This window comes from Rhinichthys klamathensis, unplaced genomic scaffold (genome assembly GCF_029890125.1).
Source record: "Rhinichthys klamathensis goyatoka isolate OS25496 unplaced genomic scaffold, OSU_Roscu_1.1 h1tg000008l_1, whole genome shotgun sequence".
NCBI lineage: Eukaryota > Metazoa > Chordata > Actinopteri > Cypriniformes > Leuciscidae > Rhinichthys > Rhinichthys klamathensis.
In genome coordinates, this window is record NW_026606561.1 from 911,984 (window position 1) to 938,953 (window position 26,970).

Here is a 26,970-nt window from a genome sequence, read left to right on the forward strand (position 1 = left end):
GTTAATGTAACGTTGTGAATCCAGTGAGCGGTAACTGAATAACTATAGTACCGGTAAACGATTCACTGAAAACAGACATTCAGTTCAATTGCAGCTGTACATGTGAATCAAATATGCACATTTGATTTCAATCAGGTTCCATGTCATTTACTGAAAACATATTGGAAAGACCAACAAATTCAACATCATCATTAGAAAGGATAATATTAAACGAGAATTAAGGTGAAATGAGAGGGAAAAATGTGTGTTTGATATCCAGTAATGTAATCGTTCTTTAACATTACACCAGATTGCTTCAGGCAGGCCAGTACAAGGATGGGAATTTCATTCTCTCCATTATACTGAGCCTGTTTTCCTGAAACCTAATGACCAACAACCTATCCTATATCATTTCCCACTCAAAAATAATCCTAACACGCCAGTATGTTCTTCATTTGCGCACATGATGTTTTTCAAATAAAGTACATTTTAAAATATAAGGCTGATCATCTTAGAGAGAACTTCGAAAGAACTTTAGTTTCAAAGTTTGTGGTCTTAATGAGTCTAACAACAACCCTTAGACCCCCAGCCTTGCCCTTACTCGTTAAAACACACACCACACACACACACAGATACTTGGATGATGTCTTCAGCCCAGAGGCCTAATGTTAGTCATTAGGTTTCATCCACCTGTCCTCATTTTGGATGCACTGATTGGTTCTCACAGAGCAGGTATACTTGCCCATGCCACAAAAGATTTCAGATTTCTCCCCTTATTTGCAAGTGTATGAACCTTAACTTATTATTGGCACCTTACACATCAATCAGAGATGCATCTTCCAGGGACACTGTGCTTCTTTGTAACACTGTTTTCATTGACACAGGTATTTATTATATAATCTGTTAATGATTTATCATTCATATCATTTGAAGACCTTGTGCTTAAGTTGACTATCATATGTTTATTTGTTCTAAGGTAAAAGAAGCTTCAGCAGGCAAGTATTTAATATTAATTTCTATGTATTTATTTGAGTAATTTTACAATATTAAGTAAATTACATATTACTATGTCTAATTATGTATCATAAATTGTCTATTATAAGACAAAACATTTTTAATTTAATAATTAAACATAGCAAAAATAATGAATAGAAACTTTATAAATGCATTTACCTAAAAATATAGCATTAATATACTATGATATTTTGAAAGTGACTCATAAGATACTAATTATTGTAATTTTTTGTCTCCTCCAGGCTGTGACATAACATCAATATCATCACCCACTGCATCGTCTCTCCTTGTAAAATGGAGCACTTTTCCTGGAGCGACAAACTATGTTCTGGATGTCAGGGCTGTGAATTCAAGCAACACAGCACCTGTTTCTATTCCACCACTCGCTTCGTCCACTTTGGAGAAACTGGTCCAAGGCTTAAGACCGGGACAAATTTATCAAGTGACTTTTAAAGTGTTTCTGTTGAGTTATGTGACATGCATCAGCTCCCAGATGGCACAGACAAGTAAGTTATCGACCCACACATATATGGCAAGCCGTTTTATCATAAAATGTACCCAGTGTTACTCGCCGTAATTAAATTTTTACCAGTAAGAATTCAGTTAGAGAGCACTACAATTCAATTCTTACTAACAATTATGATTAAAGAGCTCTCCAATTCAATGCTTACTAGTAACAATTGTGATTAGAGAGCTCTCCAATTCAATTATTTCTGGTAACAATCACAGAGCTCTCTAATTGTAAAAGTTACTAGTAAGAATTGAATTGTAGAGCTCTCTAATTGTAAAAGTTACTAGTAAGAATTGAATTGTAGAGCTCTCTAATTGAATTCTTACTAGTAAAATTGCAGTTAAATTGCAGAGTAATGCTGGGAACATTTTAAGCTAAAACGGCTTGCCATACACACATCTTGACAAACTTGTTTTTATTTTGAACCCATGTAATTTCATTTTTTTTTTACTTGCAGTTCCCGCCACCTCGCAAATATCATTTTCGAAAGCAATATCGAGCACCTCGATCAGGTTTGAGTGGTCCAGTGCGCAAGGAGCCGATAAATACTTTTTGATGGTGGAGGGAACTTTCCACAATGAGACTCATAACCTCACATTAACCACGCTAAATGGACAGGTAGACAACCTCCGCAACAATACCGCATACAACTGTTACGTTTATTCCTCTAATGCCGCAGGAATCGGCGCCAAGAGTCTTGTTAAAACCATCAGAACATGTAAGTCTCCTCGGTTCTTCCCAGTTTTGTGCTATTTAAATACTGCAGCTTTGTTAGCCCGTCAATGCAATCTTAACTTTCGCATCATTTTCTTGTTTTACAGTGGTGCAGCCTCCAGATGGCGTGAGTGTGAGGGAGTTAACTCAAAGTATGGCTCGCGTATCATGGTTCAGCGTCCCAGGCGTCCTGCTCTACCAGGTTTCAGTCACGGCCAGTAATAAGCTGGGACTTGCTCCTGTTCTTAGGAACGTCACCGGTACCGCTGTGAATATCTCAAGCCTGGAGCCATGTTTAACATACACAATAGGGGTTGCATCAATCAACATGTTCCTAGAACCAGGAGAGCCTACAAACATCAACTACACAACTCCCAGTGAGTCGCACCTACATAAGGATGAAGCAGAGTGAAACCTTTGAATGAAACCATAAAGATAAAGCAATAGATTTCTGCATTGGTGTGTTTTGAATGCTTCTAGTCTAGCCTTTCTACAAGAAAGAGGACATTTTCTAGACCAGAACCAAGACTAAACATAAACCAGCCTAGAGATCAGTGCTGGTCTTTTCAGCATCTGGATTTGCCGAACTCTAACATGTCACTTCTTGTTCTTCTCAGCCATTTCAACAGTTTCCTCCATCTCTGTGGAGTACAGCTGCGTTACCGCTATGGCATCGGTTAGTTGGGTTGCAGTGTTTGGTGCCATGTCGTACCGTGCAGTCATAACAGATGGCCAAGGCCGGTCGCTTAACTGCACATCCACGGGCACAGCCTGCCAGATCCCAATGCTGCATTGTGGAGAACTATACTCTGTACGGATTACAGCCATTGCTAACTGTGAAAGCTCCTCCGATGGCAGCTACATCTTTGAGACAGGTAAAGATGCCCTCTCTCTCTCAAAGGTCACGCTCACACCTGATTCAGTCCTCTGGGAGATGAGCAGGAAATCCTCTCACGGTGTAAGAAGTCTGAGAAGGAACACACCCAGGAATTACTGTCATGTAGATTAAGTGAGCTCTAGAGTCTATTGAGGCCGAGATTTAATGGAAGGTTGTGTGGTATCAGGTGGCAGGATTGTTCTAGTTCCTGTATCAGTCTAAGCCCCTAAGTTAGTAAATCTACCTGCCTTCTCTAAGGTTGTCTTTCTCAGGTTGTATTTTAATCTGCTCTCTGGCCCTGTTTACACCTGGTATTGAAATGCGTTTTGGTCGATCGGATCACAAGTGGACGATGCTAAATAAAGGTGTAAACGGGTTCTAAAACGTCCACTTGTGATCTGATCGACCAAAACACATCTTAATACCAGGTGTAAACAGGGCCTCAGTCTCTCTCCAAAAGCTTCACTCAAAATGATTATTCTGTCATCATTTACTCACCTTGATGTCATTCTAAACTTGCATGACTTACTTTCTTCTGCAAAACACAAAAGAAGATATTTCGAAATGTCTCAGTGTGTTTTGTCCATTCAATTAAAGTCAATGGGGTCCAATGTTGTTTGTTTTGGATCCCACTGAGTTTCATTGTATGAAAAAAAAAATATTCTTTTAAATATCTTCTTCTGTGCTTCAGTGCAATCAGTAGAAAGTTGTACAGGTTTTGGACGAACTGAGGGTGTGTAATTGGTAATGATTCAAATTTTTTGGGTTGACTATCCTTTTAAACTAAAAAGGAATTGGATGTTTTATCAGCAAATTGATTTCTCTCCCCATCTCTCAAACAAACACACAGCACCCTGCCCACCCAAAGCACCACAACTGTACCGTGAGTGTTCCAGTAATGTCATCTTGTTTTCGTGGAGTCCCACCAACAGCACGGCTTATTACCACGCCCTGGCTATTGACTCGGACGACCATGTAACTAATTGCGTCACTGTTGGCACCTCCTGTTACTTCACTGACACTGTCTGTGGCAAAAGCTACAGATTCTACGTCAGCTCCATCTACTCCGGAGGACTAGACTGCAACAGCGGAAACACAGAAGAAGTGGTGGTCAAAACAGGTGAGTTATTGGCAAAAATCTGTATATATTCATTTTTTTCCTGATACGAAACTGTTAATGTCAAGGCCTAACATGTAATATGAATATTGTAATGAAAGTGCTAAAGGTACTTCACAATCATTAGAATGAGAGAAGCATAATTCTGCAGTTGTTTCTGTTTGTCTGTTTATTTTGGGGTTTTAAAGACAATTACTATTTAACCCTTACACTGTGTGTTAAAAATCCTGTAACACCTTTGGTGTTCCCAGTCAATTGACCAGCCTTTTAAAAATTGCTTGTAAATCTCTTGTTATTCTATATCATCAGCAAATGTTTTATTCAGTCGTTTGTCAACTTGTTTTCTTTTAATTAGGACAGGTTTGAATTTCTTTTTTTCAGAAAAAGTCATTGATTGTAGGCCCTATTGATCTGAGCTTATTCACCTCGGCTTTTGAGTGAAGAAAAGCATTATTTGTGGATAATTTTGTTAATATTCAACAAAATATGGGAAAAGATTGCACTGTTTATCACATTAGTGTGCTTTAATGTTTAAACGGGAACTTTTCTTTGAAATGCTTTTATTTTGTACAAAATGGAACAAAGTAGTTGTGGTGTTCCCAGTCAAAAAGTACCCGCCTACAAAAAAATAGCTTATAAATATTTTTTGTCTACTTTTTTTACTTTCAATTAGGACACATTTTGTTTTTATTTTTTAAACTGACTGATCGTAGGCCTCATTGATCCGAGGATAAAGTTCATCTCTGTGAAAAAAAAGCCTGAAATACTCAAAAGTGTTTGTTTGTGTACATGAACATGTGTGTGTGCATGTATCTACGCAAGCACAGGTCCGAGGTCTTTATCTTTGCAAGCTCACATGTAAATATGTGAACATGAACGTGCTCCTGAACTCTAAATGTTTCTCTTATTTTCGATCTCTCCCATTCATTTTTAACGGATGGTTATTTTTGACCAATATAAGCTCAGATCAATGAGGCCTACAATCAATCAGTTTGACAAAAATAAATACAAAACCTGCCTTAATTGAAAGAAAACAAGTTGATAAAAAGATTGAATATAAAATTCGTTGATAGTATAGCATAACAAGAGATTTATAAGCTTTTTTTGTAGGCTGGTCATTTTTGACTGGGAACAACACAAGTGTGACAAGGTGGGGGGAAAAATCCCCAAAAAGTACAAAAATTATCCCCAAAAAGTTGGGAAGTAGGCTAGTTATACCCATTAACTAACATTTTCGGGGGAAAAGAAAATACTCTCCGGGTTAAAATGACCTGAACACAACATAAGGGTTAAAAGACAATTCATATTCAGTTCTATTATCGATACTATTGGATGAGAACAAAATTTGAACTGATAATGACACTAACTTTGTAACATTGATACTGTCATTGGACTGAATTGAATCAACATTGAATTTGAGCTGAATAATGACACTAATATCTTCTGTAGAGCTGCCTTTAGCTGAACTGGACTAGTTGATCATAATTGATGAATTTTTACAAGACTTATTTTCCTGTTTATTACTGTGAAGCTGCTTTGACACAATCTACATTGTATAAAGTGCTATGTAAATAAATGTAACTTCAGTTGTTTTAAATATAATTTTTAATTTTGGCCCTCTCTGTCACCTTACACCTTTAGCCCCATGTTTGCCACAGAACGTCCACACAAATACAAACTGTAATAGCATCAGCACTGCGGTCACTTCTTGGGACGGGCCTGAAGGAGCCCACACCTACACTGTGGAGGCCCGCGGTAATCGTAGAGATTTCTACAACTGTACGTCTCTAAACACGAGCTGCACACTAACAGATCTGGAATGTGGAGAGAGCCTGAGCGTGTGGATTGTTGCGACTGACGGTGACTGTACTACTGATCTTGTGCTGGGAGAGGTGGCAGATACAGGTACAAATACACATTTTGGGTACTGTGAATTATTGCAATGTAATATCACAATGGTATATGAACATGCCCTTACAAAAAAATATCATGGCATGGTATGGGATGTTAATAATTTTTATCTTCCACGTAGTTCCCTGCATACCTCAGAATGTGTCCGCTGTGGAGACTTGTAGTTCAGACACTGCCTCTTTCACGTGGCTCTCTAGCAACGGTGCCATCTTCTACATCGGAATGGCGACACATGCGGATGGAACGGTTCACACCTGCACCGCCATGGCGACAGAGTGCTCATTCCAAAACCTGAAATGCGGCGAGACGTATGATGCGTTTGTCATAGCAACTAACCTGCAATGCAACAGCTCTGAGAGTCAACATGTCCTCCTACAGACAGGTAGGTGCAAAAATGACCAAAAACAGACAAATAAAAGGTACCTGATTATTAAAATGTCAAATAAATTATAAAGTCAATTTTTTTATATATAAAATAAAATAAAGGAAATGAAGGACAGAGTGAATAAATACATTTAAATGAAAAAATTACAAGGTGTCATATTTAAAATGTAAAATAAACTTAAATTAAATAAGAGGATGAAGACAAAGGCCCATATATTTAAAATGTAAACTAAAACAAATATGTAAAACAGAAAATAAAATGGGGTGAAAAAAGAGAACAGATTTTTTTATATTTAAAGTAAAAAAAATAATGTAAAACAAAAAAGGGGATGAATAAAAATGCCAAGATATTTAATATGTAAAATAAAAAATAAAAAATAAATTAATAAAAGGGCTCAGATATTAAAAATACATTTATGTATTTATCTGGTTTATTTATAAATGAATGTAAAAGCTAGTTAAGGTTCCATATATGTACAAATATACCAAAATTAAAAGGGGCCAAATATTTAAAAACGTAAAATAAACCTAAATAAAATAAAAGGGTGAAAAAGGGCCAAATATTTTAAATGTAAATAATAATGAGAAATAAAACATAAAAGGTGATGAATAAAAGGGTCAAGATATTTAAAATGTAAAATAAAAAAAAATATATAACCATTAAAAATAAAAATGGATTAAATAAAAGCGACCAGATATTTAAAATGTAAAAACAAATAATGCAAAATAATAACAAAAAAGTAAAATAAAAGGAGATTATTAAAAGAGTTTTTTAAATGTAAAAAAAAAACGGTATGCTGTGTTTTCATAAAAAAGCTGTCCTTGTGAAGGTAAAGCAAATGAATTTCTGGTGCACACAGTAAATCTCCTACATTCTGCTTTGTAGCCCCATGTGCTCCAGTCAGCGTGGCGGTCTCTAGAGACTGTACAGGGAATCGTGCGACAGTGAGCTGGCAGAGCCTTCAGGCTGGGGGTCTGTACACAGCAGTACTGCAGGGTGAACATGGAGTCACGGGTAACTGCAGCACCAGCTTTAACAACTGCACAGCAGACCTGCTCTGCGGAGTCAACTACAACGTCACAGTCTCAAGGATTGATGGTCACTGCAGGAGTCAGCCGTCCACACCCATTCAGATACAGTCAGGTAACAGTAATCTGAGCATGCACACATTTTCAAACAGTAACAGATCTTTGAAGCTGACTATGTATCTCCTTTAGCTCCCTGTGACCCTCAAAATGTCACAACTGTGCTCCAGTGTGACACCAACGCGGCTAACGTGACATGGGCTGCCAGCGCAGGAGCAAATGGGTACACGGCAATGGCAACAGACGGGCAGCAGCAACGCTTGGCTTCTTGTCACACTATGGGGACTTCCTGTCAGCTGACCTCTCTGCCATGTGGGATGAGACTGAATGTGACTGTCCAAGCTGATGGAGCCTCCTGCAATAGCAGCTCTCAACCTAGATCTGCAGTGGTAACAGGTGTCCGCCCATGCTAACTTTCAATGATTCAAATTAGTCATAACAACATTGTGTAGAGAAAATTATAATGTGAAGTGGCCCTAAAATGTATATGAATTTCAATGCATTATATTCAAGAAGCATTTTCTCAAAACTATCTTCACTTTTCACCTTTTTTAAAACAAATATTAAATATATAATGTTCATCACATTAACAATGAACATAACCCACTAAACAATGTTTGATAACCACAAAGAAATACTTGATAATTACTGTTATTTCATGACATTCATTCATTTTACCAATTACTTTTTGGGGCCACATGTGTTTCAAACAAACAAACAAACATAAATACCATTCAAAAGTTTGGGGCGAGTTTGTTTTTAAAGAAATTTATATTTTTATTCAGCAAGGACGCATTAAATTGATCAAAAATATAAATATTTATAATGTTACAAAATGTTTTTTTATTTATTTATTTTAATTTCAAATAAATTATGTTCTTTTGAGCTTTCTATCTATCAAATAATCCTGTTTTTTTTTATTATGGTTTCTACAAAAAATATTAAGCAGCCCAAATGTTTTCAACATTGATAATAAGAAATGTTTCTTGAGCATCAAATCGGCATATTTGAATGATTTCTGAAGGATCATGTGACACTGAAGACTGGAGTAATGATGCTGAAAATTCACAGGAATAAATTACAAATTATAAAAAAACATGTATTTTAAATTGTAACAATATTTCACAATGTTATAGTTTTTACGGTATTTTTGATCAAATAAATGCAGCCTTGGTAAGCAATGCATGAGAGATATATTTCTAAAACATTTTTACAAATCTTACCAACCCCAAACTTTTCAACAGTAAGAACTTTTTTTTAAAATTTTAATTAAAATCTTTATATGTAGCCTAATTATTTTAATACAGCTTCCTCCTCTTCCTTATCTAGCACCCTGCATTCCCACCCATGTCACTGCTGCTCTAAACTGTACCTCCAACATTGCTTCCATCACCTGGTACAGTGCACTTGGTGCCACTTGGTACTCGGTAAAGGCGGAAGGCAGCCAAGGGTACAAAGCATCCTGCAACAACACTATCACACGCTGTGATATCCCAAACCTGCAATGTGGCCAGCAATATTCCATCACAGTCATGGGCAGGAATGGTGACTGCATGGGCCCGGCTAGCCAGCCTATCACTCTTGTCTCAGGTACTTGAACTCAGCTCATAAGGGTTGGTAACCACAACCCAGCTGAGCCATTAAGAAGCTCCCTAGCAATCTCCCAGAACACCCAGCAAACATATAGCAAGATCCTAACAGTTTTTTCATGACAAGCACCATACTGCAGTTTGATGGATTAACCTTTTTTATATGTTGCAGCACCATGTCCTAATACTGGCATTCAAGCTAGACTGGATTGCCGCACCAACTCAGCACTCATTTCTTGGACACCGGGCAATGGTACACTAAGTTCCAATGCAACACTGCAGTCTTTCCAGGACGCCCAAAAGCACAGCTGCTTCACCAACGGCTCCTCATGCAACATCAGCTCACTTCAGTGTGGTCAGCACTACAACATCAGTGTTTCAGGATACGGCCAGAACTGTTCAACCTGTTCTAAACCCCTGGTCACTCTAGACACAGGTATAACATTAAACAATAATTCAAAGTGCAAATAGCGTAGACCCTAATTTAAACCCTTTCTTATGGCATCCGATAATCTATTGCGCTAAAATGTTGTGCATCACATCATTTGAATCTTTTCTTTCCAGCTCCATGTGTTCCCACTCAAGTCAATGTGTCATTATCCTGTGGGTCTGACACTGCGTCTGTTTCCTGGGCAGCATCTAGTGGCTTTGTTTCCAACTATATAGTAACAGCTGAAGGTGATAATGGAATTACGCAAACATGCAACTCCAGCAGCACTTCCTGTAACATCAGCGGCCTAGCGTGTGGTCAGGCGTACAACGTCTCAGTCACAGCTCTGAGCGTCGACTGCACTGGGCAACGTAGCGAAGTGCGTCGTGTCAATACTGGTAAGTATTTTAATTACAGTATAATCTTATAATCATTTAGCTATATTCATCATCCATCTAACTAGTGGAGATGTTGCACACTACAAGTTTGTCTAGTGTTTACACGCAGAACTTTTAAACTATAGTATATAGTTGTCTCCAGTACTTGAAGTTTGAAATGTTTCTTAAAGTCCCCCTGTAGTCAATCATTTTATCCCTTAAAACTCATCTTTGATCACAAAAATTACATATAAAAAATTTAAAAAATTTCTTCATGCCTTAAAATAGCTTAATATTTAGCTCCACACACTTGCCTCATTTAGTATACACGGATCTATGAATATGTAAATCAGCCCCGCCTCCACTCACTCGAACCAGCTCAACCACTCATTGACGATCACACCTTGATGTGATTGGTTACATGCTAGTTTGTGACGTCAGAAACACCAGCGATTTCAAACCGCGTTTTTGAGACTGTCTTTGGTTCACTGCAGTTTCAAGGAGAAAAAACTCAGCAATGGTGTTGACTGATGAATTTCCTCATGATTTGTCTTAAAGCATATTAAAAAAAAACACCACATTAACATATAAACAATATTAAAAGCTTGATATTCACCACAGGGGGAGTTTAAAAGTATTACACATTAAAAGGAACACTTTCAAAACTTGCGATGGATGTGTAGCATTCAAGTAAACAGTACAGCCTTGACAAAAATAATAAACTTGACATTTAATCCCTACAGCATACTTGTCTGCTACCCAGCAAAAAATTCTTTGTTCCATTAACATTCCCTACAGTGTTTTGGTTCCCAAAAAATAACCGAAAGGAAACCATATACTAACATTAGGGGAACGTTAGGGGAATGTGTTTTCTGACATCAAATGTATGTGGGTGATTTTTATAAACACTGTTTTCTGAGGAAACACTGTTTTCTATTAAGAAAACTTGATGTTTGTATCCAGAATATTCCTTTAAAAACATGCTAAAGTAATACTTTGTTTAACTTTTGTCTCCCAGCACCCTGTGCTCCTCAGTCTGTGGTCAGTCAGCTCTTAGACTGCCAAACAGGGGATGTTCAAGTTAGCTGGCAGTCGAGTAACGGGGCGCAGATCTACTATGCTCAAGCTAAATCTACTGACAAGGTTCTGGGGTGTAACTCCACCTCCACATCCTGCGTAATCGCTGCAATTGGCTGTGGGCAGACGTACAATATCACTGTGGCTGCAGAGGGCAACGGCTGTAGCTCCAACAGTGTGACCAGTCAGGTCACGGCAGGTGCAGTAGCATTTTGACAAAGTTGATGGCTACCATTCTAAATAATGAGTCCTACCAATTCAATATCTATATATTTAAAGTCAACATGAAATCAAAATCAACTGTATTTACTTTCTAATACACGGTCCTGATCTTACTGTGTGAGATTCTTTAGTGCATGTTAGAAAAAGTCTATTCTTTCATCACAGTTAAACAGCAGTCCGTTGAAACCCATTTCAAACACATAGAAGCCATAGCAACATCCTAGCACTACATTACATACTTCACCTTTAAATAATATTCTTTTCTTTTCTCTTCAGCCCCATGCCCTCCACTGAATATCCAGTCCAGAATAAACTGTGGCAACAACACAGCGAGTGTGTCCTGGTCCCGTGGCAATGGAGCACAGTCCTTTTTGACAACACTTGAATGCTCTAATGGACAGACGTATATGTGCAGGACCAATGAAACAGGATGTGACATCACTAACATGATGTGTGGACAAACTTGCTCGGTTAAAGTAGCGGCAGAGGGACGTTCATGCAACAGCTCTGTAGGCTCTGGATCACCTATCATAACAGGTAAGAGAAATAGCTGGTTAATTCAAACCTTGTTATATTGAATTTATGATATACGCAGTAACGATCAATTTTTTTTTAGCAAGGATGCATTATTTAAAAGTGACAGTAAATACATTTATAATGTTACAAAATATTTATTTTTAAAACAAATGCTCTTTTGAACTTTCTCATCCTGATTTATTGTTAACATTGATAATAATAAGAAATGTTTTTTGAGCACTAAAATAGAAATCAGTTATTTTGAATTATTTCACAAAATTACATTTTTACAGTATTTCTGATCCAATAAATGCAGCCTTGGTGAGCATAATAAACTTCTTCCAAAAACCTAAAAAAACTATTACCGACCGTAAACTTTTGAATGGTAGTATAGATATTGAGATATGATTTGCGGATTAGTGGGTAGTTAAAGGGATAATTCACTTTTACTATAACAGCCAATTATATAGTTATTTTGTTTTATATAATTTACCCAACTCCATGTGTACCACCAAACCACATAAATATGCCGTAGAAGCCACTTAGAACATCTTAGCAACCATGTGGCAACACCCTGACAACCATCCACCATGTAAAAATACAGTTTTGCAACAGCATTTTGATGTGTTATCAATTTGTCATGTTGCAGCACCATGTCCTAATACTGGCATTCAAGCTAGACTGGATTGCCGCACCAACTCAGCACTCATTTCTTGGACACCGGGCAATGGTACACTAAGTTCCAATGCAACACTGCAGTCTTTCCAGGACGCCCAAAAGCACAGCTGCTTCACCAACGGCTCCTCATGCAACATCAGCTCACTTCAGTGTGGTCAGCACTACAACATCAGTGTTACAGGATACGGCCAGAACTGTTCAACCTGTTCTAAACCCCTGGTCACTCTAGACACAGGTATAACATTAAACAATAATTCAAAGAGCAATTAGCGTAGAGCCTAATTTAAACCCTTTCTTATGGCATCCGATAATCTATTGCGCTAAAATGTTGTGCATCACATCATTTGAATCTTTTCTTTCCAGCTCCATGTGTTCCCACTCAAGTCAATGTGTCATTATCCTGTGGGTCTGACACTGCGTCTGTTTCCTGGGCAGCATCTAGTGGCTTTGTTTCCAACTATATAGTAACAGCTGAAGGTGATAATGGAATTACGCAAACATGCAACTCCAGCAGCACTTCCTGTAACATCAGCGGCCTAGCGTGTGGTCAGGCGTACAACGTCTCAGTCACAGCTCTGAGCGTCGACTGCACTGGGCAACGTAGCGAAGTGCGTCGTGTCAATACTGGTAAGTATTTTAATTACAGTATAATCTTATAATCATTTAGCTATATTCATCATCCATCTAACTAGTGGAGATGTTGCACACTACAAGTTTGTCTAGTGTTTATATGCAGAACTTTTAAACTATAGTATATAGTTGTCTCCAGTACTTGAAGTTTGAAATGTTTCTTAAAGTCCCCCTGTAGTCAATCATTTTATCCCTTAAAACTCATCTTTGATCACCAAAATTACATATTAAAAAAAAAATTATTGAAAAAAATTTCCTCATGCCTTAAAATAGCTTAAAATTTAGCTCTACACCCTTGCCTCATTTAGTATACGCGGATCTATGAATATGTAAATCAGCCCCGCCTCCACTCACTCGAACCAGCTCAACCACTCATTGACGATCACACCTTGATGTGATTGGTTACATGCTAGTTTGTGACGTCAGAAACACCAGCGATTTCAAACCGCGTTTTTGAGACTGTCTTTGGTTCACTGCAGTTTTAAGGAGAAAATACTCAGCAATGGTGTTGACTGATGAATTTCCTCATGATTTGTCTTAAAGCATATCGACCACAGGGGGAGTTTAAAAGAAATACACATTAAAAGGAACACTTTCAAAACTTGCAATGGATGTGTAGCATTCAAGTAAACAGTACAGCCTTGACAAAAATAATAAACTTGACATTTAATCCCTCCAGCTTACTTGTCTGCTACCCAGCAAAAAATTCTTTGTTCCATTAACATTCCCTACAGTGTTTTGGTTCCCAAAAAATAACCGAAAGGAAATCATATACTAACATTAGGGGAACGTTAGGGGAATGTGTTTTCTGACATCAAATGTACGTGGGTTAACGGCAAATGTGTTTCTCATTGATTTTTATAAACACTGTTTTCTGAGGAAACACTGTTTTCTATTAAGAAAACTTGATGTTTGTATCCAGAATATTCCTTTAAAAACATGCTAAAGTAATACTTTGTTTAACTTTTGTCTCCCAGCACCCTGTGCTCCTCAGTCTGTGGTCAGTCAGCTCTTAGACTGCCAAACAGGGGATGTTCAAGTTAGCTGGCAGTCGAGTAACGGGGCGCAGATCTACTATGCTCAAGCTAAATCTACTGACAAGGTTCTGGGGTGTAACTCCACCTCCACATCCTGCGTAATCGCTGCAATTGGCTGTGGGCAGACGTACAATATCACTGTGGCTGCAGAGGGCAACGGCTGTAGCTCCAACAGTGTGACCAGTCAGGTCACGGCAGGTGCAGTAGCATTTTGACAAAGTTGATGGCTACCATTCTAAATAATGAGTCCTACCAATTCAATATCTATATATTTAAAGTCAACATGAAATCAAAATCAACTGTATTTACTTTCTAATACACGGTCCTGATCTTACTGTGCGAGATTCTTTAGTGCATGTTAGAAAAAGTCTATTCTTTCATCACAGTTAAACAGCAGTCCGTTGAAACCCATTTCAAACACATAGAAGCCATAGCAACATCCTAGCACTACATTACATACTTCACCTTTAAATAATATTATTTTCTTTTCTCTTCAGCCCCATGCCCTCCACTGAATATCCAGTCCAGAATAAACTGTGGCAACAACACAGCGAGTGTGTCCTGGTCCCGTGGCAATGGAGCACTGTCCTTTTTGACAACACTTGAATGCTCTAATGGACAGACGTATATGTGCAGGACCAATGAAACAGGATGTGACATCACTAACATGATGTGTGGACAAACTTGCTCGGTTAAAGTAGCGGCAGAGGGACGTTCATGCAACAGCTCTGTAGGCTCTGGATCACCTATCATAACAGGTAAGAGAAATAGCTGGTTAATTCAAACCTTGTTATATTGAATTTATGATATACGCAGTAACGATCAATTTTTTTTAGCAAGGATGCATTATTTAAAAGTGACAGTAAATACATTTATAATGTTACAAAATATTTATTTTTAAAACAAATGCTCTTTTGAACTTTCTCATCCTGATTTATTGTTAACATTGATAATAATAAGGTATTTTTTTTGAGCACTAAAATAGAAATCAGTTATTTTGAATTATTTCACAAAATTACATTTTTACAGTATTTCTGATCCAATAAATGCAGCCTTGGTGAGCATAATAAACTTCTTCCAAAAACCTAAAAAAACTATTACCGACCCTAAACTTTTGAATGGTAGTATAGATATTGAGATATGATTTGCGGATTAGTGGGTAGTTAAAGGGATAATTCACTTTTAATATAACAGCCAACCATATACTAATTTTGTTTTATATAATTTACCCAACTCCATGTGTACCACCAAACCACATAAATATGCCGTAGAAGCCACTTAGAACATCTTAGCAACCATGTGGCAACACCCTGACAACCATCCACCATGTAAAAATACAGTTTTATTACAGTATAACCTTATAATCATTTAGCTATACTCATCATCCATCTAACTAGTGGAGATGTTGCACACTACAAGTTTGTCTAGTGTTTACATGCAGAAATTGTAAACTATAGTGCACAGTATATAATAAGCTCCATTACCACATTGTTTTTTTGTAGAAACAACACAAAACACAATACTGAATTTATCTAACATTTAAGTGCAGGACTCTGAATATTACTTTAAAATAATGTCAACCATGTACTTATTTTGTTTTCTGTAATTTACCCAGCTCCTTGTGTGCCACAAAACGTGTCGGCCAATGTCACCTGTAGTAGCAACATAGCAAAGGTAACCTGGGGGAGCAGCCAAGGGGCGGAGCTTTACTCAGTGACAGCCAGCAGTGTCAATGGCCTCTCAGCTAACTGCACCTCAGCCTCCACCTCCTGTGACCTTTTAACTTTGACCTGTGGAGAGTCTTATACGATCACAGTGAAGGCCAAAGGCAGCAACTGTAGCAGTGGGAACAGTGCACCAGTTCAGGTCCAAACAGGTAATGAAATATAACCTATAACTGAGTAACACAATCAAAACCCAACCAGTTTATTTTAAGAATCATGATTCTTTTAAAAGCTGAAGAATGCCATTGCTCAATTAGAAAATGTAATCAAATTCAATCTAGGCTACTAAAACCTACAATATAAAAGGGATTGAATCAAGAGCTAACGGTTTTTCTTGCTTTGTGTATTGTAGTCCCTTGCACCCCAAGGAATGTCGTGCCCACCGTGGATTGTTTCACAGCTGCTTTAGTTGTATCATGGACATCCAGTGCAGGAGGACAGCAGTACACAGCCACCGTGCAGGACAGCAATGGACTCTCCACCACCTGCCAGTCTACGGGCTCCCAGTGTAACGTAACAGGGCTCAGGTGTGGTCAGCTGTACTACGTTAATGTGACGGCATCAGATAATCTGTGCAGCAGCCCTCCAAGTGCTACAGTGAACACTAACTCAGGTACATCTAAACATATACAAGCATACCTTTTTCTATATACTCTCTAAACTAAATTAATTACTATGTTCGGAGCTGCTTTCCGCATATTGTGCAGTAAACACTGTATACACGGCCAAAAATTGTGGAACACATTATGGAACATTTTCAAACAATTGTATGTTACTTTCTTGTCACATGACCTGATTCCTTTGCAGTGCACATTTAATTCAGTGAGTGGAATTTGGTTGGAAAGATGCGTAAAATCTCTTTTTGTGTGAAAAATATCTTTGCACTAAATGAATGAGTCAAGAGTTTGTCTGGATGAAGTGGAGCGCTTTGCATTGTAGGACACAGCACCCAGACTACTATGTTTTGTACATGCTCATTTTGCTATTCTATGCATATAGACAATTTTCATGATAAACTAATGTTCAAAGTTTTGGGGTCAGTGAGATTATTTTTTGCTAAATAAATGAATGCTTTTATTAAGCAAGGATGCATTCAATTGATCAAAAGTGACAGTAAAAACATTCAAAATGTTACAAATGATTTTGTAACGTATCTCATTTTCCACAAAAAAATTAAGCAGCAAAACTGTTCAACATTGATTATAATTAGAAATGTTTCTTGAGCAGCAAATCAGCATTTTAGAATGATTTCTGAAGGATCATGTGACACCGAAGACTGGAGTAATGATGCTAAAAATTCAGCTTTGCATCACAGGAATAAATTACATTTTAAAATGAAATAATATTTCATAATAATACTGTATTTTTGATCAAATAAATGCAGCCCTGGTGAGCATAAGAGACTACTTTCAGGAACATAAAAAAATCATACCAACGCCGAACCTCTGAACATTTCAATCTTTGTTCGCCATGTTTGCATATGAAGAACACTGTGCTCCAATTAGATGTTATCATTCTCAGTGTCTCTTCTGCTTTTACCCATAGTTCCCTGCGCAGCCAGCTCCATCAGGGCAGTGTTGGATTGTCAGCTGGGAACAGCTACTGTGTCATGGCAGTACGGTGCAGGTGCTCAGGGATACGTTGTCTCTGCCTTGGCACCGCTGGGCAACAGGACTAGCTGTACATCCAACAGCTCCATCACGCACTGTGAGCTGAGCAACCTGCAGTGTGGCAATGAGTATATGGTGAACGTACAGACTTTGGGATCCACATGCAATTCCAGTGCACAGATGACTGGCTCCCTGATCACAGGTGAGGTTTACTAAATCTGATTTGCTTGCGTTTGCCAGTTTTGTAAGAGATTTGGTTTTGCTAACTTCCGCTGAAGTAGAGGGTTCCGCTTCAGCTCCATTCAACTATTTTATTAATATATATACAGTCAAACCAAAAATAATTCAGTTTAAATGCATTAGATAAAAATATTCATTTGACATTTGGTTACATTTTGAATGAAAATTCTAACAATGCAAGTCAAGTTTTAATTGTCAAACTTTTTTCTTTGCAGTGCCATGTGTACCTGGTCATGTGCAGGGCAGAGTAAACTGTACGACTGGAGATGTGTCTGTATCCTGGGATCGAAGCGTGGGTGCCGTTTCCTACACTGCAGTTGCTTGGAGTAGCGGTGGCTATGCTTCAGTGTGTAACAGCACTGGAACAGCATGTGTCTTCTCAGACCTGCTCTGTGGGATGAACTATAGTTTGGCTGTCAGCGCGAGTGACAGGAGCTGCCGCACTGCACCGAGCCAACCAGTTGTGCTGAATACAGGTACCTAAGAAAAAAACAACAATAAAAAAGTGAGTTACACTTTATAGGTGTCCATATTACAGTGTAATTATATATTTAAGTAATAATTAAACTTACTATAGGGTTGCGGTTCAGGATTAGGTTTTGGTATAGGGTTAGTTGCATGTAATTATGCATACTTTATAGCTACTACTGCAGTAATTACATGTAACATGTGTAACAAGGACACTGTAAAATAAAGTGTTACCAAAAAGTGCTTCCCAAAATAACTGAAAGATTCTCACAGTTACTGGTGTAAGTATTATTTAGTTAATTATGGTAATTGTTAATATTTCATTTCACTTCAGTGTCCTGTAAGCCACAGAATGCTAGCGCCCTGCTCAACTGCGACACCAACTCTGCTGTTGTAACTTGGGAGCTCACTGATAACCTCACGCATCACACGGTCCAGGCTGCTGGTTCTGACGGACATCGCATCAACTGCACGAGCTCTGACCACAGTTGCACATTATCCGGAATCCACTGTGGCCAGAGATATAACCTAACCGTCACTGCCATGGATGGAGTATGTGACAACAGCAACACATACTTCACTCTGCAGTCAGGTGAGTCCACTGCTTCTGTTGTGCACCTGATGACAGAGCTCAGATTTAATAAAGTTTCTGATGTGGGATATTCTAATCTGTTGTCATATGTTCAAAATACACATAAAGAAACAAAATGGCCATGCAGGTATATGCTTATCAACATTGCAAGACCAATAATGAATGTCCTTTAAAATGGTCCATGTTCTCTCTCTATTTAGCTCCATGTGCACCTAGCAATGTTCAGACATCTTTGCTTTGCGACATCCACAATGGTAGTGTTGTGTCTGTGTCGTGGGTAAAAACCAACGGGGCGGAGGCTTTCATGGCTGTGGCCGTGTCTAATGATGGCCATTCCTACTCTTGTAACACCACCACTGCCTCCTGTAATCTGCAAGAACTGCAGTGTGGTCAGAATTATAATGTTTCTGTCTACTCAATGGCCAGTGGCTGCGGGGGCGTGAAGAGTACTATGTCTCAAGTGCAAACAGGTGCGTGTGTGAGGATTTTACTTGATCAAGTAAAGACAACTGTATGTCAACTTAATAAGCAACCAAATATACAGGAATATAAAGGCCTAACAAGTATGTCATGAAAATTGTCATGAAAATAATGCCACATTGCAAAAACTTTTACAAGCTACTGTAACTTCAAGACTTCTCTACATTGTGTTATGACTTTGCATGTGAAATGAGTAGGTATGCTAACCTGCTGTAACATTGCTGTATAGCATGTGCAGTGCGGCAAGGAGTATACCTTCATTGATTTATTGGTTTACCTTTTATCGTTTCCTGCTGAAATATTTGGTATTGCCCCACCCTTCAATAACAGATTGGTTCCTTTTCTCTTTTCTCAGCTCCATGTCCACCTCACAACGTATCTGCAAATGTGCAGTGTGATTCAGGGTCTGTGCTGGTGAGCTGGAGCCCAGCAGTGGATGCCAGCCAGTTCAGAGTGGAAATGAAGTCCCAGAGCACTGGTGTGATTTCCTCCTGTAACAGCACAAACACGCAGTGCTCCATCGCACATCTGCCCTGTGGAGAGAGCTTCAACATCAGTGTGGTGGCACTGAGGGGCAGCTGTCAGAGTCAAGCAAGCAGTGGCTTCAACATCGCCTCAGGTTGGATACTAACACAAGAATGCTCTCTTTTACAAATGGATAGATAGATACATTTCAATATCCATACTTTCCTTATGCACTTTATGTCTTACCTCTTCTCTCTACAGCTCCATGTACCCCACAGGGGGTTAATGGTACCGTGGACTGTGTCACTAACTCCGCATGGGTATCATGGGAAGTGGATATGGGTGCAGAGTCTTACACGGTGCTGGCTGTTGGGGACGACGGTCAAAATACCACGTGTTCCAGCGCAAACTCCACCTGTAATGTGCCTGACTTGGGTTGTGGAAAGAGCTACACCTTCCAAGTCACTGCTTCAAACGCTGCCTGCCGGAGCCCACCCAGCAACAGCTTTCAGCTGGAGACAGGCAAGTACATCTGAGAGCTTCAGCCCTCTCATTTGAGACCCTGGGTCTCTTAGGGCCTGTCCCAATACCTCCCCTTTCCCTAGATTTTTGCCCTAACCCTCATTTTGCGCGTTCTCGTGTAGGGGTAGGGTGTCCCAAAACTTTTGGGAGCAAGGGGGAGTGCTTTTCTTCCCTTAAAATCAACCCTCAAAACATAGTGAGGTCCGATGCAGGCTTAAAACGAAGTGGGAGATGAAATTACCCAGGATACCTTGCGAACTCAGTGAGTTTTTTTCAACCAAGATGGCGGACAATACTGAAAAGGAACAATTGGATTAAGTATATTTTCGCAAATAAGCATGTTAAAATTTCGAAATATGTTGGAATATGTTAGTTTGATGCACATCCAATGGACTGTTGAGTTTTGAACACTAATGTTTCAAAATATTTCACAAAGCTATCTGACGATGTTCATGATATCTGCCGAGTGCTGATATCTGATCAGGGTAGTTAATTTAATTTTATTTCGATTTTGGCTTCCAAGGATTATAAAAAGATGATAAATGAGGTAAAACTATTAAACACTAGCCGCGTTCGTCTAGCGCATCATCTTTCCCTTCCGAGCTCTGTCATCTCAAAAGAGCTATTAAAAGCACAATGATCCGCGTAAGAGACGTTGCCCCTGTTCCCATCGGCGCGCCCTCGGAAACGGACTGAAACAAGACTAGCAAACCATACTTTGGGTTTCGTGTGTGTCTCAACTATCAAATACACACAAAAATATGGCAAAATGACTGAATGAAAATAGTAGTAGGCTACTACTGGTAGACACGTCGACACTGCGCGTGACGTAGGTGAGCACGTTTGTTACGCTAATTTGCATATAGTGGTGTCCCATTTCATAGGGAAAGATCTTCACCCCCACTTACCTCGTTGAGGGGACTTCACTGCCAAGGGCACTCAAAACCAAGTGGAAGGGGGGAGAAATGGGACAGGGCCTTAGTCTTAATGTATGTTATCTCTCTCTCCAGCACCTTGTGCCTTGTCATCCATCGTGGTGGTGGCTGAATGCCAAAGTTCTGTTATCATGGTACAGTGGCAGAGGGCACGCAGAGGAAATTCCCTCTACATTGTCACAGCAGAGGATCAAGACCGTGCCTTCATTTCCTGCAATAGCTCCACCTCTTCCTGCAACCTTACCAATGTGCAGTGCGGCAAAGAGTACACCATCATTGTGGCTGCTTCGGCCAACCAATGCAGCAGCCTTCGCAGCCCACCCTACAAGATCAGAACCGGTACAACCATCAATATTGTTATACCTACCTAGTAAAACAAAGAGTTTAAAAAGCAAGCCATTAGTAATCAATAGCTGTTCATTAGCAAATTGCATTGTATATAGGCCACCCTCACTATTATTATTGCTCCAACTTGGAGGTTAGGGATTTGAGCCTTAAAGCTGCTATGTCATTCCTAGGTGACTTACAGTTAAAAAACAAACAAAAAAAACTTAGAATTGCATTAAAGAAGAGATCTGAGACACATCTAGGGACCAGAATATCATAGAAATCTGGGTATGGGCTCTTGACCTAACCAGTGAACAACCACCCAGAACAGAAGTCACAAAATAAAGTGCTTACAACCACTTGATACACCATAACTTCTGCATTGTGGGACTTTTCTAGTTAAATAATTGCAACTGCACTTTATAAACCAGGGGTTTCTAATCCTGCTCCAGGAGAACAACCTTCTTGTAGAGTTGACCTTTATTGGCTGGTTAAAGTTGAAGCTAAACTCTGCAGGAAGGTAGTCCTCCCAGAGAATAATTGACACCTTTGATCTATCTATCTATTTATATATATATTTATATATGCTTTCATTGCACCATATTCAGGTTGTTCTCATTTCTTCCTTTGATCCTCTACAGCACCCTGTCAGCCCTCACAAGTACAGGCCTATACAGACTGTCAGTCAAAGGCTGTGTTTGTGTCATGGGAGCCATCTTACGTGGCACAGTCATACCTGCTTACTGCAGTCAGCAGAGATGGAGACTTAAAGACATGCAATACTTCGTACAATAACTGCACACTAACTGACCTGCACTGCAGCAACACCTACAATGTGTCCGTTTTAGCCAGTAATGAGAACTGCACCAGTCTGCCAAGTACTAATGTCACATTCAAAACAGGTAAGTGTGACAAACTCTTTTCCTTGAAATTATGTGACCAAGATTTTTACATTGTACAAACTTTCATTGCGATCTCTTTATTCTGCAGTGCCATGTGAGCCAACCAATGTAACTGCAAACATACAATGCGGGAACAGTAGTGCCTCCTTGTCATGGGTGGGGAGTACAGGGGCAGTGGCCTACGTGGGAATTGCCCAGTCAGAAAATGCCACAAAGGTCTACTGCCAGAACACGGAGACTTCCTGTACTTTGATGGGCTTAGTGTGCGGCACCGTGTACAACTTTACAGTGCAGGCAACAGATGGTACCTGCAACAGTTCCTTGAGTAAACCTCAAATTGGTGGAGCAGGTATAACAATTATCTGCTTTCTTTGAACTGACCTGCAAGTATTTGAGTTGTCCCCAAGGGTGTTTCATACTAGTGCTTTTAGAGTAGACTTGAATCTGTTTGACATCAACGTTCGGTTCTTTTGGTTGGAATGTTTTCTGTACTTCTTGCGTGTCCACCAAAAGAACCACACCCAAATTTGCTTGAAAAGGGAGGTCTGGAGTACAGCTAAAATCCACTATAGTACAGTTGTTAATTAGTATGAAAGCAATTTTGCCAAATTTGCAATGTGAATTGCTTCTGATGATGGATTACAATATATTCAAAGATCTACAAGAAGAGCGGCAAAACTAAATTTAGTCACCTAGTCGTTATCTTAAATGGTTAGCAGCTACTTATGTTGAAGATGTGTCTACAAATCGGATATAACATAAAAAGGACCTCTAGGTTCAGACCAAATGTGAAAGCGTAACAGCTGCAACTTACACAAACTTTGAGTGTAGTACAGACAAATCCATTGTAAAGGCAGATACTAACATTTTGGTTCTGTTTCTTTGTGATCCCCATTGGGAAAACAGGTTTTAAGTCTTGTTGTCCATCTCTTTCCCTCAGCTCCCTGTCCTCCAGCTGGGTTGAGGGTTATCCCTCGTACAGTAGTGAATGACACTCAGATCTTGAGGGCGTCCTGGTCCACTGTGAGTTGCCCTAATTCTGAATACCTCTTTGGACTCAAGGGCAGCATTCAAGGCAACAGCCAGGCACTCTTTGACCTCGCCTCCTATTGGACAATTCGCACGTTCTTTGAGATGCCTCTCCCTTGTGGCTCCTCCTACAGCGCAACCATCAGGGCGAGAAACTCTGCCGCCTCAAGCGCCGAGTCTGTTGCGGTCACTGGAACCACAGGTGCACAATGTTTAATCATCATAGCACTACCTTCCTACATTCGTAAATGAAGATGCTTAAAGTGCAAATACATACATAACTCATCTGTTCATTTGATTCTTTCCCCCAGTACCTTGTGCCCCTCTAAATGTGACATTCTCTGCATCAGCGGCAGTAGTGGCATGGCATGAGTCTTTATTTGCTACGAACTACACCGCGTATGGGGTCACTTCCTCTGGTAGGATGAAACTCTGCATGACCTCACAGCTCCTCTGCTCCATCACCAGTTTCAGTAGCGGTCACATTGTCGTAACTGCCCACAATGCTGCTGGACAAAGTGAAGACTCAGTGCCTGTTTTAGGTAAGTAGTACAAGTAACAAATAATTTAACATCAGAACAGTAGAAACATGGGTTGTCAAAATGTATTTTGTTTTGGTGAAAGTCCTGTAACCTTTGACCATGTTCATCAATTGGCAGTGACAGCCGTTCGCAGGAGGTAAAACCTGGCTCGAAGTCAGAAAGGTGAGTTGATGCTCAATATAAACAGAAAGTTAAGAACAATTTAATAGTGATGGGAAGTTCGGTTCTTTTCCGCGAACCGGTTCTTTCGGACAGTTCGTTTCAATGAACCGGTTCAAAAAACCGGTTCACCAGTTCTTTTACGTCCTCGCGTAATGACGTCAATTATATCATCCCGGCGGATAAAAATACTTTAAATTAAAGGCATTTGCATTCATAACTTCACTTAAATAATAGTACTCATCGTCATAATCCTCTTGGATAAGTTTCTTACATTTACATCTTGCAAACGAACCCTGTAGCCTACAGGCGATGTGCAAACGCGGATGTTTAACATGTCTTAAAAAAAGTGCATAAGTGGTCTTCATCATTTTATTTGTAATAAACTTACATTTCGCCGAATACGGCCCCTCATTTAAGTCCTCGGTTCACCCGTGCTGCGTTCTCATCAGCACATCATCAGTTGGCCGAAAGAAAGTTCTGTTTAGAGACGGTGCTATCACGCATGCGCAGTATCTCCAGCTCATCGGTTCTCTGTATCGAACGTGTCCGAAAGAAACAGTTCTCGGTTCTGTACTGGTGATTCAAGAACTGCAACAATCAGTTCTTGACTCGAGAACCGTAGCATAGGCCTGTGTGCTGAGCTGAGAACTGCTGAAACCAATATACAGTCGACAAAACTAAAAAAATCGATGCATGTTTCTTCTCCAATATGTTTAATACGTTATGTTTTAACACATTATAAACATTTACTAAGCAGTACTGTGCAGTGTGCACCATTAAAACTTTGGCAAGAGTTTACATCAACTATTTATATCAACTTACTTAGAAATTAAATGAGCTGTTCCTGAAAATATTATTTTAATAAATGTTTAGTTTGACAGTTTTACAATCCATTCATTGTGTTTCCAAACTTTAAAATAATACAGTGATAATACAGTAATTATGTGATAAACATGTTCCCAACATGTTTTTTTTGTATTACACTTAGGCCTACTGATGTTCAACTAAATAAATACTTAAGAAAGGTACATTTCGTCCCTCAGAAAAAAATTGCACGCATGCTCAGCTCATCGATCAGTTGTTCTCATTATGTCGAACGTGTCCGAAAGAAACAGTTCTCGGTTCTGTACTGGTGATCCGATGACCGCTGTACATGTGCGTTCGGTAGTACGCGCATGCGCAGTATCAGCTGCTCGTGCTCATCACTTCTCTCAAAAACAACACGTTTCAAACTGTTGGATTTACTGGAGTGAAATATACTCCGGGATATTGGTTTATTTCGAGTCAGAGGGACTGTCAGGCATGTCTGAAAGTGAGTAACTTTAGTAACTTGTGTATCAACACTGACGCAAGACGCGAACTGTTTCGAACGATTCAGTCCGATTTAGTGTACTGGTTCGACCGGTTCACTAAAAAGAACCGGTTCAAAAGAACGATTCGTTCACGAACCGGCCATCACTACAATTTAATGGAAATTGTATGATTTTTCAAAATGGAGTAATAGGGTGAGTTAGGGAAAATGGCATATTCAACTTAACTAAAGAAAATGAGACCATGAGGGAGGAAATACAGTCTGGTGTGCTACTTTGGTGTTGTTTATTAAGTTGATAAAACATGGAAAATCTCTTCCAGTGGAAAAACAATGTACTTCCTAAAAAAAAAAAAAAAAAAACACCACCACCTGTTGTACATCTATCCCTCACAGCCTCCTTTCACATGCAGTTGAGTGATTCCACTTACAACTGTTTACGTTTAAAGATTCATCCACAACAGCTTTGCTTAACACTTTAAAATGTTTTTAAGAAAAGTTTTAAACAAATTGAAAAGCCTGCTAGTATTAACCACCTTCTCTCCACACCAGGCCTGCCCCGCCCTGAGTGAATGCATCTCGTCGCACTCAAACTCTTCCCTTTGACAATTCTCAAAATTCTTTGATACTTTTGCATGTTACATATATTCCAGTGCAAGGTTAATTTTTTCCCCACAATATTTATGGGTGGAATAGATTGACAGGGTAAAAGATTAACATGGTTTCTTTTTAAATGTTTTCCAAAATCTTTTTTTTCTTCTCTGGCTGAAGGATTTACTTTTATGCAATGCCAAATATTTAAAGCCTATATATACACATTCCTGTTTTTGTATATGAGTCAAGTTATTAAACACAGAGCATTTCTACATGTATTCAGTCTTATAAATTATGACATGTAAAGCACATGTAAAATAAATTAACCATACACAAAACATCTGCTGTTCCAATAACATGAATGTTCTTATTATGAGATGACAAGGACACAACAGTGACCTATTCTGAGAGGAAAAAAAATACTGTTAACTACTGTATTAAACATCTCTGAAGTAACTACTCATCCCATTAGCCAATGTAACAGACATAACTGATTCAGAAATAGTGGTTCAATAAAAAACTTAATACATGCTCAAGTAATTTCAAGAGTAGGACTGACTAGATTACATCATTCACAATGCTTCATGGGAATAGGTAGCCACTAGTCTTACTGATTTTCTCTCTTCCATAGTAATAGCAACTTTTCAGATCTCACTCTAGGATTATGGGTAGTACAGTACAGTACAGGTCCTTCTCAAAAAATTAGCATATTGTGATAAAGTTCATTATTTTCCATAATGTAATGATAAAAATTAAACTTTCATATATTTTAGATTCATTGCACACCAACTGAAATATTTCAGGTCTTTTATTGTTTTAATACTGATGATTTTGGCATACAGCTCATGAAAACCCAAAATTCCTGTCTCAAAAAATTAGCATATTTCATCCGACCAATAAATAATTATGTTCAGTTATGC

General features: G+C 39.0%; 2 protein-coding genes across 3 annotated transcripts; both read left to right on the forward strand.

The window, feature by feature from the left end:
* The first annotated feature begins 739 nt into the window (after positions 1-739).
* Positions 740-20,281, forward strand: fndc7rs1 (fibronectin type III domain containing 7, related sequence 1). 2 transcript variants are annotated; one of them, XM_056260365.1, is made up of 24 exons: positions 742-863; positions 956-974; positions 1,236-1,499; positions 1,962-2,222; positions 2,326-2,595; positions 2,836-3,093; positions 3,946-4,215; positions 5,854-6,117; positions 6,245-6,505; positions 7,394-7,651; positions 7,726-7,989; positions 8,923-9,183; positions 9,355-9,618; positions 9,747-10,010; positions 11,008-11,265; positions 11,565-11,825; positions 12,454-12,717; positions 12,846-13,109; positions 15,765-16,025; positions 17,939-18,199; positions 18,526-18,783; positions 18,984-19,253; positions 19,619-19,882; positions 19,990-20,281. In XM_056260365.1, the coding sequence occupies exons 1-24, from the start codon at positions 810-812 to the stop codon at positions 20,262-20,264; spliced, it is 5,868 nt and encodes a 1,955-aa protein (XP_056116340.1). In that variant the 5' UTR covers positions 742-809; the 3' UTR covers positions 20,265-20,281. The 2 variants fall into 2 exon arrangements, with proteins under 2 accessions (XP_056116347.1, XP_056116340.1); XM_056260372.1 differs by lacking the exon at positions 11,565-11,825 and having other exon boundaries at positions 740-863.
* Positions 20,282-21,240: 959 nt separating this feature from the next.
* LOC130092561 (fibronectin type III domain-containing protein 7-like) lies at positions 21,241-26,129 on the forward strand. The gene is made up of 7 exons (XM_056260465.1): positions 21,241-21,524; positions 22,154-22,414; positions 22,503-22,763; positions 23,355-23,645; positions 23,755-23,985; positions 24,103-24,147; positions 26,009-26,129. The coding sequence occupies exons 1-6, from the start codon at positions 21,242-21,244 to the stop codon at positions 24,123-24,125; spliced, it is 1,350 nt and encodes a 449-aa protein (XP_056116440.1). The 5' UTR covers position 21,241; the 3' UTR covers positions 24,126-24,147; positions 26,009-26,129.
* Positions 26,130-26,970: the final 841 nt, after the last annotated feature.